The sequence below is a fragment of the Rattus norvegicus genome, chromosome 12 (assembly GCF_036323735.1).
Source record: "Rattus norvegicus strain BN/NHsdMcwi chromosome 12, GRCr8, whole genome shotgun sequence".
Lineage (NCBI taxonomy): Eukaryota > Metazoa > Chordata > Mammalia > Rodentia > Muridae > Rattus > Rattus norvegicus.
Window position 1 is genome coordinate 34,652,355 of NC_086030.1, and position 13,785 is coordinate 34,666,139.

Below are 13,785 nucleotides of genomic sequence, written 5' to 3' on the forward strand. Positions count from 1 at the left end.
GAGGTTCAGTCCATTAGCATCAAGGTGAGAACATGGCAGCATCCAGACAGGCCTGGTGCAGGAGGAGCTGAGGGTTCTAAAGGCTGCTAGCAGAATAGTGGCTTCTAGGCAGCTAGGATGAGGGTCTGAAACCCCATCCCCACAGTGACACGCCTACTTCAACAGGGCCACACCTTCTAATAGTGCCACTCCCCGGGCCAGTCCTTTCTGTCTGTACCCCTAAGAGCCCTCATATACCCTACCCCTGGAATAATAAAATGGAATGATCTCACTGAAGCTGTCTCCAGAAGTCCTTCGGTCATACAGCCAACTGAACCCTCTACCCTACTTCTCTGCTTCTTCATGGGTGGTCGGCCAGTGACCCCAAGGAGAAAGGATACCTACTGTGACTCACCAATATAGATTGTCACATGAAGTCCTGCTCTACCAATCTCAAGTGACTATAAGAACTGTAAGATTATAAGGGGACATTTGTTCACCAAGAACCTGTATCAGATCCTAATCAGTGGTCTCACCCTGTGGGCCAAGACCCCCTTGTGGGTCGCAGATATCCCACATATCAGATATTACATTATGTTTCATGAGCGTAGCAAAATTACAGTTACGAGGTAGCAATGAAATCATTTGATGGGTGAAGGTCACCACAGCACAAAGAATGGAGTTAAAGAGTCTCAGCGTTAGGAAAGCTGAGAACCACTGTTCTGTATCTTCTGTTCTCATCACCTGAGGGTCAAAGAAGCATCAAGTTACAATCTCAGGTCCCCAAAACTCCAGAAGCCCAGGTGAGCCAGAGAAGGGGTGATAGGCCATCCCCCAAGACACAAACCCAATAGGGATAATCTGTTAAACTCTCAGAAAAATCCTGGCGATTCCTCTTGCTTTACCGTCTTCCTCCTGTAATTGGCTACCCTAGCTGCAGCCAAGGTCTCCCCGCACCCATGAATACTGAACAGACTGGATTTCTAACTGTCCACTATGATACGCAACAGTAGCCAAGTCAGCCCCATAGGGAAAAATGCCTTTGGTGGAGTACTTTAAATCTCTTGGCTGTCCTGTTACTCAATCGACTACAAGCCCATCAGTTCTGAGCTGAGGGCTTTGATGAAAGGCCAGTCGGCTTTCAGGAATTATGGGTCTCAGGTATGCCTCCATCATGTCCTGTAATATATTGAAACTGAAATAACCTTAAGGCAGGCAATTTAAAGGGCCCCCACCCCGGTCCTGAAGAATTGTACCCACATGCTGACATGAAGAAGCAGTGGGGTCTCAGGGGTTCATTTGTAAAGCCGAGAACAGCCACGTTGCTGCCACTGGGGATTGATGAATGTGCTACTGAAATTTTTTTTTTTCTGCGAAAATGCTGGGATTTTTCTTTTCAACTGAAACAGAGGCTGACACACAGTGTGTGGTGGAGATTTCCGGTAAGGCTTTTAGAGTGAAAACGAATTTGGGGTGCCCTCACAGCAGCTGGGGAGGGGGAGCTGATTTCCGATTTTGAGTCTTGGAAGTTTATAGCGAAGCCCGTATAGCTTTGGGGTGTCAAAGCACCCCACAATTTGGACCCTGTAAAAAACTACTAAATACAGGGCTGGGGAGATAGTTCAGTCAGTAAGGAGTTCTATCCCAGGAACCCACTGGGAAAAAAAAAAGTCAGGCGTAGGAGTGTGCACTTTTAATCCCAGTGCTGGGGAGGGAGAGATAGGGGTTCACTAGCCAGCCATCCTGGACTACTTGATGAGCTCCAGACCAGTGAGAGACAGTGCCTTAATCAACAAGGTGGACAGCTCCTAAGTATGACACTTGGGGTTGCCTGCTGACCTCCAAGCACACCCAGGTGCCCACACCTGAATGAACTCCTAGGCAAGCAAGCCTAAAGAGCAGTGTATTCTCTGGGAAAACATGTTGTATTAAAACGAAGGAATTCTTGTCTTCCAGTAGACAGCTTGGCCTTTATGATCAAGAATGACTGGGGTGGCAATCTCATTGGGAGTTTTGATCCAAAAAAAAAAAAAAAAACCACACACCATATACTGTCGGTCTTGTGTATGGACAGCCTATATTTAAAAGACTTTTCAAGTTAAAACTTTGTCCAACCAACATCATTGAGCTCATTTTACGACGATGTGAATGAAAGCTGAAATGGTTACATTTCTCTGAATTCCACCACAGACTGGAAACAGCCCCTCCCCCATACCACCTATAGGCTGTGTGCTGACGCCAACTTGCGAGAGACAACAATCCCACAAGATGCATGGAGCTCCAATTAAGTGTACCGTCTCACACAAACCCACCCTTTGGAATGCCTCCTAAGAAAACATCTAGGCGAATGCATGAAAAGTGGAGGTCATACCACTCCATTATTGCAGATTGGAACATTGTAGAAAGAGAAGAACCAGATCCAGCAGGATGCTTTGAAACATCTGACCGAAGACGGTGACCTTGACCCACAAAGGCTCAAGAAGAGAGCCATGCCTTACCTGATTGCTGGAGGAAGGTGTTCCAGTTAAAGTCAGCATTTGGTATTGTTGCAATTCCTAGTGGACCAAGTAGGAAAAGGAAAAGAAGTTTTAGCTCTCACAAATCCATTCAACTTCTTAGGCACTGCAGTGGAGTTTCCTAGGCCCCTGGGCTCAGAGGTTGAATGTACCCATTGATTCCAGGGAAGTAACATCCCAATAACCACCATCCCAACAGACCACCTTGGTTGGTGCAGACCTTGAGCTCTTTAAAGAGACTCTGAAAGTCTTCTAAAACATTGGCATTTTTTTTTAAAGACTTATTTATTACATATAAATATAGTGTAGCTGTCTTCAGAGACACCATAAGAGGGCACCAGATCTCATTACAGATGGTTGTGAGCCACCATGTGGTTGCTGGGATTTGAACTCAGGACCTCTAGAAGAGCAATCAGTGCTCTTAACCATTGAGCCATCTCTCCAGCCCCCAAACATTGGCATTTGATTTCTACCACTCTCTGCTGTTTCCTCAGATAGATTTTTTTAAGTTAAACTTATTTTTATTAAAAAATAAAATAAAATTCATCCCCGAGTGATGGCTGCCCCAAGTTCTAAGGAAAGCCGGGTATATACAGAAAAGGGCTCTGAAGAAAGAGAGGAAGAAAGAGGAGGGTTGAACTCATAAGTTACATTATCTACCCACTTCTAACGTTGCTTCAAGGTCATCAACACTTGCCCAAAAATGCTGCTTGGGCATCTTCTGCATAGGACCTATAGCCCTATAAGACCTGTGAGGTAGGTGCTTCCTCCATTGCAGACAGTGTCCAGACAAAGAGGTCAAGCCAGTTCACCAGGAACCCAGTTTCTTTGGACCAGAGAAACAAAACAAAGGAGCACCAGGCTCTGCCTACATGGACTCCACAACACTTTACCAGCCCTTTGAGCATATCCATTTTGCAATGGAGACTCCTATGACTAGTGTTTGAAAAGTAAGGTAGGGTCTCATGTAACCCAGGCTGGTCTTGAACTCACTCACTTTTGACCTTTACCTGCCAAGTGCTGGGGTCTCAGAGGCCCAGTGGAACCCTAGTGACATGATAAAGCCAAGAAGTGTCTGTGGGGCTGACACATTTCAGTTATTTCCTACCTCAGCCACTACACCTGTGTCCACCTAACTGAAATCAGTCCCAGGTCCTTCTTTGGATCCCTCTGTCCATTCTCTGTCACTGTCTTGAGGACAGTTGTTTATAAGGGTCAGTGGAGCCAGATAAGAGAGCTGTGTGCCACTGTCACTAAGTACTGTTGGGAGGGGAAGAAAATAGTATGGGGTAGAAGAGTCCACAGCCCCCAAATCAAGGCAAAGATTTGCCTTAGTTATTCTACAAGCTTAGTCCTGTAAATCCAGCTAAGGCTGGAGATAGCATGGCCAGGAGTTCAAGGCCAACCTGGATTAGAGAGTCTATAGAAAGAAAAACCAAATAAAACACACAGGGAGGGACAGTGGAATCTATTGTCACTGGTAGAATACATGGTCATCTGCAGTTTATTGTTTTATAATTTTTTCCCAGCTCTCTTTTAGTCTAATGTTAGAAAGCAATAGAAATGTATCCTCTCTACTTATTCTAAGTACCACTCAGAAACTGTATTATCTCAGCAGCCAGCATTCTCTTAAAATGTAGAATATCCAGGGGTCCAGCAAAATGGCTCAGTAGGTGAAGGTGCTTGCCACCAAGCCTAACTTCAATCTTTGGGATTCGTATGGTGAAAAGAGAGAGCCACTCAGGTGGTGGTAACTCCCAGCTTAATCCTAACCCTCAGGACGGAGGCAGGCAAATCTCTGAGTTCAAGGCCAGCCTGGTCTATGGAGTGAGTTCCAAGAGAAAAACCAAGTCCTGAAAGGTGTCCTCTAACTTTCATGTGTGTCCAATGGTGTGTACATGAACACAAATGAGTAAAGCAAATGCAATACGTTGTATAGGTATTATATATATATACTTTAAATTATATATACTATATGTTCTATATTAAAATATACTAAATATATATTATATGTATATTTAAAGATTCTTACCTTGACTCTGGACAAAGATCTTTCCAGTTGCATGTGGCTTTTGAAAGGGGAAGAAAAGGAGAAGTTAATTTGATGGTCTGACCATTCTATACTCTCAGAAACCAAGATAATTAAATTACCCTTTTATAAACATCTCTAAGTCACCCACAAATGGCATGTTAGGAGCATAGAGTTACTTCATTCCTAAAGGGTTTTGCCATTAATAACAGTCTCTAAAAAGAACAAAGAAAGAGATCTGGCTTAATGCAGGGGAGTTCCCAAAGCCCAGAAGTGTACCTGTTGCTGAAGAAGAGGTAGATGGACAAGTGCCATTTAGGGGTACTTTGTCACCAGTGGAAAGGGTATTGCCCATCCCTTGGGACAAAGGAAGAAGGAAAGAAGAGAGGACAAAGAGAGAATGGGGAGAGAGGAGAAAAGGGGGAGAAGGTGGAGAAAAAGGAGGGAAGGGGGAGATCCAAAAGGCACAAGTGGCTGCCAGTGGGAAGGACAGATTGACCACAAGACAAAGCAGTGCCCTCAATGTTCCCGGAATCCCAGCAGAGGCAGCTGTCTCCTCTTCTGCCTCCTCCCTCCTTCTCTCCTTCCTCCTCTCTCTGTCCTCTCCTTCACTCTTATCCTTCCTCCTCTTCCTTCTCTCCTTCTCCCTTTGTACCAAGATCCCAATTTCTTATTCTTTGTGGTGTTTCCCAGTGAGAGCACACAAGTGCCCCTAGATGGCAAAAAGCCCATTTCTCCAGATAGCAGAGACAAGGGTCTGTGCTCACTAAATGTCACAGAGCTGAAGAGGGGCAGAGAAGACTCTCAAATGCTGATGGTTGTGGTAAAAAGAAAGACGTCTGGACATGAACAGTGGAGACCGTCACTGAGTATATTTTTATCTTGTGACCTAAATATTCTGATGAAGGCAGAGGCAATCATTCTGTTATGTGTATACATACTCTACATACACTTATATGTGGGGCACAGCACCACCACTAACAAAGCAAGACTCTGACATTGTAAGGGACACATACTGGTCCTCAAACTTATCTGTCAGGTTGGGGAACAAGCTGTGGTGACAAAGCCTAGGCAGGCAGACACTCCGTGGGAGGACAGGGAACCAGCCAAGGGTATGTAGAAGAGCAGCTTCCACTCAAGAACAGAGCTGTTCACTTCCATTTGGGTTTTGCCTCAGCATCACCATTTTAATTGAACCCTTTTAACCACTGGCCCACCGAAGCTTTCACTGTCCTACTCAAGGTTCCATTCAGCTAATACAGGTGTCCCCAAGGGAATCCCTTGTCCTAAAAAGCCCTTAATAAGAAGGTATTTCAAAAATCACTTCTCAGCTAGGTACAGTAGCGTGTGTCTATATTTCATCACTTTGGAGAGTAAAGCAGGAGGATTGCCTTGAGTTTGAGGCCAGTATGAGATACATCAAGAGCCTACCTCAAAACAAAACAAAATCTCCTGTTTGGATAATAGAGACTGTCTACAAAACCAAATGTAAAATGAGGAGTGGAGAGAGACAAGCTATCCCGTAGCATCCTAGACCTCACCAGCACATAAATAAGAGAAAAATAAGTTTAAATACATGCTAGGCGAACCCTCAACATGGGTTGTGGTCTTCAGGGACTCAGTACTTCAGAGCAAGAACTCTCTCGGGACCTTCCAGTACATACCCCTTGTACCTACAATGTCATGTCTCCATAGAACTTGTGCCATTGCCTTGAGTCTAGCTTTTGCCAGGGTTCCAGACCTCTCATCTTCAGGTTCGAAGCCTCTCATGCTAGATTCCATACTCAGGACCATATACCCATCTCAACCTTTCTGTTTGTTTGTTTAAAAGGGAGCTCCCGGGTTGGAGAGATGGCTCAGCGGTTAAGAACACTGACTGCTCTCCCAGAAGTCCTGAGTTCAAATCCCAGCAACCACATGGTGGCTCACAACCATTTGTAATGAGACCTGATGCCCTCTTCTGGTGTGTCTGAAGACAGCTATAGTGTAATATATAACAAATAAATAAATAAATCTTTAAAAGGGGGCCTCCGGTAGCTGGGGCTGGCCTCAAGCTAGGTAGCTGAGGATGACCTTGAGTATTGGATTCTCCACTTCTGCATACTAGCATTACAGAGGCAGAGCACCAAGGTTTTGTGGGGCTGGAGGATGGAACTGAAGGTTTCCCATGTGCTAAGGGGACCATGATCTACTGAACTATAGCCAAACCCAGTTATAAATGCCTTCCGCTCACAGCCATGTATGTTTTCAAAGTGACACCCCGCCTTATTTTACTATGTTATTTTTCTCTCCTTGCTTGGTAAGAGATTTATAGGAAAAAGAACAGGAGGGTAAAGGAGGTCCTTTAGAAGTGCCAATCTGTGTGTAATCTGCATGGATACAAAGTATTGTGTAATCTTCATTGATACAATGTGTGAGCCTCGCGTGTAGGGGTGGTGATTTCCTCTAAGCAATTTGTAACCATTATATATGTTCTTTGAAGAAAGCTACAATCGGAAGTCATTTTTGTAATTTCAAATCAAAGTCATTATTTTTTTGCTGCCCCCGCTGAGCCTTAGACTCTGCATCTATTACAAGAACTTTTAATGTACTTTCCGCTTGCAGAAAGTTTAATATCAGAAGGTTAGCCTTTTATATTAACCCGAGAGTGAGAGGTCTTTGTGTAACTGTGGTCTGATCTTTCTTTTCTTTCGTCTTTTCCCTTATCTTGTGATGCTCCCAGGTCAGAGACAACTGCTGTACTATTGAGCCACACCCTGGCCCTCCATCCAAGGGCTGTATGTCTCCAAAGCCTCCAAGCTAAGCCCTAGCCCCTCCCTGGTTGGTTTTAGGCAGGTGCTTTACAGTTGAGCCCATTCCTAACCTTATTGTGCCCCCTCCTACCCCACTTTATAAAATGGGCCTCTTACAAAGCCGTGCTTATTCCAGAACATGTACTTACAGGATGCTGGCTTTTCCCATTAAATAATTAGTCAAATTAAGTAATAAGTTCTCACAAGCATTAAAATGGAGTCTTTTTTTTTTTTTCGGGTTCATTTTTTTTTTTTTTCGGAGCTGGGGACCGAACCCAGGGCCTTGTGCTTCTAAAATGGAGTCTTAATACTCTCCCCCTTCCTCTTAAAATAACACACACACACACACACACACACACACACACACACACACACACACACCAAAAAAAAAAAACAAAAAAAAAAACACAAACAAGCTTCAGTTCTCAGTCTTTTAGGTTTTCATTAGATCCCAGAGAAATAGCCACGAGAGATGAATGAACAGAGAAATTCACAAGTCTCCAGGCATGGCCATTTCTTCCCATGACAGAGTTCAGTTGCCAGCTTAATTAATTTTACGTAGAAAAGGGAACGGAAAGGGACATCTTGACTTTTTCTACTCATAATAGAAAGTATATTTATTATGAGAATAGTAGCAAGGCCACTCTGGGATTAGCATTGTTATCACACCCAACTTAATTACCTTTCTAAATGAAGCTGGAGGGAAAAAAAATGCAAGTTTTAAGTTTTGAACTGGATTCTTTCCTTAAAAGCACATTGACACACATATCTATCTATCTAGCTAGCTAGCTATTTAGCTAGCTAGCTATATACAGTCTCTCCTTTTTATAAATGTCTCTGGGGGAAGGGGAGTGCGGGAGGGGTATGCATGCAGTACCCACAGTGACCACTAGAGGGCATAGGATATTCCTGGGACTAGATGATTATAAGTTGCCCTACGGATACTGGGAATTGAACTTGCTGTTAGTGCTCTTAACCACTGAGCTATCTCTGCCGCTTTCATATTCTCTCTTTAGAAGTCACAAAGTGCCAGGCATGGTGGTGACTTCAAAACCTTTAATCTCAAGCACGCAGGAGACAGAGATAGGCCCACCTCTTAGGGTTCAAGTTCAGCCTGGTGGACATAGTTAAGTTCCGGAGGAGGAAGTGGAGGAAAGAAAGCCCAAGAGAAGTAGAAGCACCTGCCTGTAATCTTCTTTCTAAACTAGGATTACTGATATTTGGTCACCCTTTGGAATACTTAGGGAAGATTACTACCAAACTACAGCCTGAGTCAAGCCTGCTTCCAAAACAAAGCACAGAAAATAAAAAAACCAAAGCTGGCTTTTCCTCCAACAAGATTAAGACTGCGTCGCTCAAAGCACATCATCCGCCATTCATAGTACACGAATCGAAGTCTCTCCTCAAAAAATCTACCTAAAAGAATTCCACAAATACAGCTCAGCAAGCCGCCTTTATATTATTTGTACATATTTGTGTTAGAAAAGAAATCGAATCGCATAAAGGCATTGGGCTGAACCTTATTGGGAAATCCACCCACAACCCTGTACAAAAATGCATATTAAAAACAGCTTCACTTTCAAATTTAATAACTCTCCAGCCTTTATTTTAAACTATGAAAACGAGTTAGTCTCATCTTTTATTAGGTTTAACGTCAGCATCTCCTATATGCTCATCTGGCAGGGACCAAGCCATCTTAGCTACTTCACAAGTCGTGTTTTCCTTTTTAATGTTTACTATTTTTAAAAAAATAATTATTTTTAATTATATATGTACATGTGTGGGTGGCTGTGTAAGTGCACATGAGTACAGGTACCCACAGAGGCCAGAAGTGGGCGACAGAGGTCCGATATCTGGACTTAACAGGCAGTTGCGAGCTACTTGCTGCTATTGCTAGGGCCTGAACTCAGGTCCTCTGTGAGAGAACTATCCGCTCTTAATTTCTGAGCCATCTTTGCAGCCCTCATTTTTTAAATAGTAATATTTTTTAAAAAGCCAGTTGTTTTAGATTGATTTATTTATGTGCATTTATGCTTTGCTTATACATATACGTATGTACATCCCCTGTACACTTGAGGCCTGCAGATGTCATAAGAGGGGCACTAAACCCCCCAAAACTGGAGTTAAAGATGGCTGCTGAGCTGCTGCGTGGGTGCTGGGAACAGGAACTGGGTTCTCTGGAAGTGAAACCAGTGCTTTGACGGATGAGCTGTCTCCCTGTCCCTCGGTGTTTGTTTCAAGTGCCTAGTGGCTCTTCCTGGAAGAGGACTGGCTGAGCAAGGGTAGTGTGAGAACCTGAGCTGCTACCCTGCCTATCTCACTCTAGATGATTGCCCTCCCCCCACCCTCAAACCCTCACCCCCTACCCCACGGCACTGAAGCTTTTTGCTTCAGAATTGGAGTTCATTGCTGATAGTCAATACGTTGTTTCAGGCGCTATTCAAACAACTTATTGGTTTGGGTTTTTTTTTTTTTTTTTTTTTTTTTGGTTCTTTTTTTCGGAGCTGGGGATCGAACCCAGGGCCTTGCGCTTCCTAGGTAAGCGCTCTACCACTGAGCTAAATCCCCAGGTTTTTTTTTTATCATATGCATTTATTTGGGGGATGGGTGGATACACACATACTATGATAGAGCCATGTATATTTGTTTTGGGGTGTGTTTGCGTGTGTACATACTGCGGGCCATGTGCATTTATTTGTTTGGAGTGTGTGCATATATTATGGGCCATGTGTATGTGTTTGGGGTGTTATGCCCAGGCTGTGTGGAGGTGACAGAGAATGGAGGTATTCAATTCTCTCCTTGCCCTATGTGGGACTTAGGGATTGAACTCAGGTCATTAATCTTAGACAGCCATCAACAACCCACTGAGCAATGCATCTTACCAGCCTCCACTGGGGTTAAGTAAAAGTGTTAATAAACAGCTGAACAGGCAATATGTCTGCCACTTTCCACCAGAAAAAAAAAATGGTGTTATAAAAGGGAGGGGCAGCCAGGCGGTCGTAACATATGCCTTTAATCCCAACATTTGAGAGGCAGAGGCAGGTGGAGCTCTGTGTTCAAGCTCCAGGACAGCCAGAACTGCACAGAGAAGAAAGCTGTCTGGAAAAAGCGGTGTGGGAAAGGGGGAGGAGGGTTGACTTTACTTACAAGATTTAAAAACTATGTTATTAAAAGGGGGAGGCCTTGTTTTGCACACTTGTGACCCAAGTACTTGGGACGCAGAAGCAGAACAATCAGGATTTTAGGCCTTACTCCATAACAGGAGTCTGTTTCAAAAACTATTGCTAATATGGCTTGTTGAAAGCCGAGGACAGAACTCGGAGGTAAGCATTTGTCGGTTCTGCTCAACAGCACAAAGGAGGCGCAGGTTTACATGTATTCCAAGCTGGGTAGACGGCGCATGCCTGTAATCCCCAGCATTTGGGAGGGAGAGGCACAAGGAGAGCTGCAAGGTCAAGGCCAGCCAAAGCAATGCAGAGAAAACTAGTTCCAGGCCAACCCGGGTTGGGGGTTTAGCTCAGTGTTAAAGTGCTTGCCTATTGGCTGGAGAGATGGCTCAGAGGTTAAGAGCACTGACTGCTCTTCCAGAGGTCCTGAGTTCAATTCCCAGCAACCACATGGTGGCTCACAACCATCAGTAATGGGGATCTGGTGCCCTCTTCCGGTGTGTCTGAAGACAGCAACAATGTATTCACAAAAAATAAATATAGAAAGAAACAAATTTTTTTTTTCAAAGGGCTTGCTTATCAAGCATAAGGGGTGGAAGGTCAATCCCCCCCACCCCCCGTCCAGTGTAGTGGGAAGGGAGGAGTAGGAGGGTGGGTGACAAAATTATAAGAAGATGATAAAGACATTAACTACAAAAAGAGAGAAGGAAAGGGAAAAAAAGTTTAGGGACTGGAGAGGTGGCTCAGTTGTTTAGGAGCCCTGACCTCTGCTCCAGTGGATCTTGGTTTGGTTCCCAACACCCACAGAGTGGCTTCCAACCATCTGTAACTCCAGTCCCAGAGAATGTAAAACCCTCTTCTCCCTGCCACTGGCACCAGGCACATATGTGGTGCACAGACATACACACAGGCAAAACACCTACACACATCAAATAAATTGCTTTTAAAAACGTGACCTGGTCAATATGCCATTCACATTTCATTCCAGGATACCCTAGAGATATTCCTGATATTTTATTCAAGAAGCACAGAAGTGCTTTCCACCTGTATAAATGTAACATTCTTACATATAGCATTTCAAAGTTGTATTAAGAGACTAGAGAGGTGACTTAGTGGCACTTTCTGCCCTTTCAGAGGACCCAGTTCAACTCCCAGCAACCACATGGCAGCTCAGGACCATCTGTAATTCCAGGTCCAGTGGATCTGACACCCTCAGACATACATGCAGGCAAAACACAATGCACTTCAAACGAAAATAAACCGTGGAGGAAGACCCAAAGCCCCACCCCTAGTTGAGGAGCTATTGACAAACTGATGGCTTCTGAGAAAGGGACAGTCTTCTTTTTACATGTGGCCCCTGGTATGCTGACACACTGTAGGGTAGTTCCCACATGAAAGGGTGCGTGTTCAGCCGACTGGATTCAAGGGACTTAAAAAGCAAAAGAAAATACAGTGCATAGGGAAGCAAGGTAGAGCTACAAAGAAGAGGAGTTGGGAAGGATGAACACGGTCAATTTATATTGCATGGGGCTGAGCCGGGTATGGTGATGTACACCTTTAATACCAGTGCTCGGGAGGCAGAGGTGGGCAGATCTCTGTGAGTTTGAAGCCAGCCTGGTCTACAACGTGAGTTCCAGGACAGCCAGAGCTTGTTACTCAGACCCTGTCTCAACCCTGTCTCAAAACACCAAAACCAGAAAAACATTGTATGGGGCTGGAGAGATGACTCACTGGCTAAGAACACAGACAGTTCTCGCAGAGGACCTGGGTTCGATTCCCAGCACCAAGCCGGCTCGCAGCTGTCTCTAACTCCAGCTCCAGGAGGCTCAAGCACCTGACAAGCATGTGGTATTACACAGATACACATGTAGGCAAAAATACCCGTATACATTTTCTTTTTAATTTTAAAAAGGTTTTAGGGTTTGGTCCCCAGCTCTGAAAAAAAGAACCAAAAAAAAAAAAAAAAAAAAAAAAAAGGTTTTATACATTGTATCAAATTCTCAAAGAATTTTTTTTTTTAAATCTTTTTAAACACCACTGAACTTTTTCAGGTATCCATGCTAGAGAAATGCAGTATACAACTGTGCCATACCATGGTCTAACAGACTTCTTTCCTGTCCCCAAGCCCCACTGAAAGGACTATGGAGGAATACATACCCACTGTACCTCTGCCGTGTCCTTCATTGCCTCTGTGAAAGCTACCGCAAACCTAGTCAATGGATAGAGATAACAGCCAATTAGGTTGGAATGCAATTAACACAACTGAGACACAGCTCCTCCCAACAGCCCAGGAGAGGCAGAGAGGACCCAGCTCTAAGTCCTATCCGTTGTCATGACTCCCAGTCACTGCCCATTAGGCTTCATCTTCACCCACACCAGATAAAGTTGCACGTGGGAAATAAACTCAACGATACCCTTTCTTTTCTTTTGTTCCTTTCAAATCATGCAGTGGGAGCGGAGATTAAAACTCAAAGCCAGACTGGGGAGATGGCTCAGTAGTTAAGGAATATTTACTGGGGGTTGGGGATTTAGCTCAGTGGTAGAGCGCTTGCCTAGCAAGTGCAAGGCCCTGGGTTCGGTCCCCAGCTCTGGAAAAAAAAAAAAAAAAAAAAAAAAAGGGAATATTTACTGTTCTTCCAGTGGACCAGGATTCAGTTCCCAGCAGCCATGTGAGGCGGCTCACAAGTACCTATAACTTTAACTCCGGGGGAATCTGACATCTTCTTTGACCCTTGTATGCATGTGGCATGCACGATAACATACATTTACTTGGTTTTTTGTTTGTTTGTTCTTTGGGGGTTTTGTTTATTTGTTTGTTTTTTTTATTTGTTGAGACAGGGTTTCTCTGGGTATCCCTGGCTGTCCTGGACCTCACTCTGTAGACCAAGCTGGCCTCTAACTCAGAGATCACCTGCCTCTCTCTCCCAAGTGCTGGGATTGAAGGTATGCGCCACCATCACCCTACTGCATTTATGTGTTTAAGAAATAAAAAAAGCCAGGGCTGGAGAGATGGCTCAGTGGTTAGGAGCACTGCTCTTTCAGAGGTCCCGAGTTCAACTCCCACCAACCACATGGTGGCTCACAACCATCTTTAATGAGTTCTGATGCCCTCTTCTGGTGTCTGAAGACAGCTACAGTGTACTTATATATAATAAATAAATAAATCTTAGAAAATTAAAAAAAAAAGATTTAATACTATACTGTATGGGATAAAAGTTTAAATTCCTGAAAAAAAAATTTACACAGCCCCCAATAGGGAAAAAATACACCAATTTAAAAGTGTTTGATTAAAAATGCAATGT

The 13,785-nt window shown here is 44.0% G+C and overlaps 1 protein-coding gene across 2 annotated transcripts in view; it reads right to left on the reverse strand.

The window, feature by feature from the left end:
* Glt1d1 (glycosyltransferase 1 domain containing 1) overlaps positions 1-13,785 on the reverse strand; it is a 73,650-nt gene that overhangs the window by 40,413 nt on the left and 19,452 nt on the right. For both annotated transcript variants that reach the window (XM_222147.11, XM_039090103.2), the window contains 3 exons: positions 12,641-12,692; positions 4,528-4,564; positions 2,478-2,534 (listed from right to left, as the gene is read on the reverse strand). In XM_222147.11, the coding sequence (XP_222147.4) occupies positions 2,478-2,534; positions 4,528-4,564; positions 12,641-12,692 (146 nt within the window). The remainder of the gene's footprint in view (positions 1-2,477; positions 2,535-4,527; positions 4,565-12,640; positions 12,693-13,785) is intronic.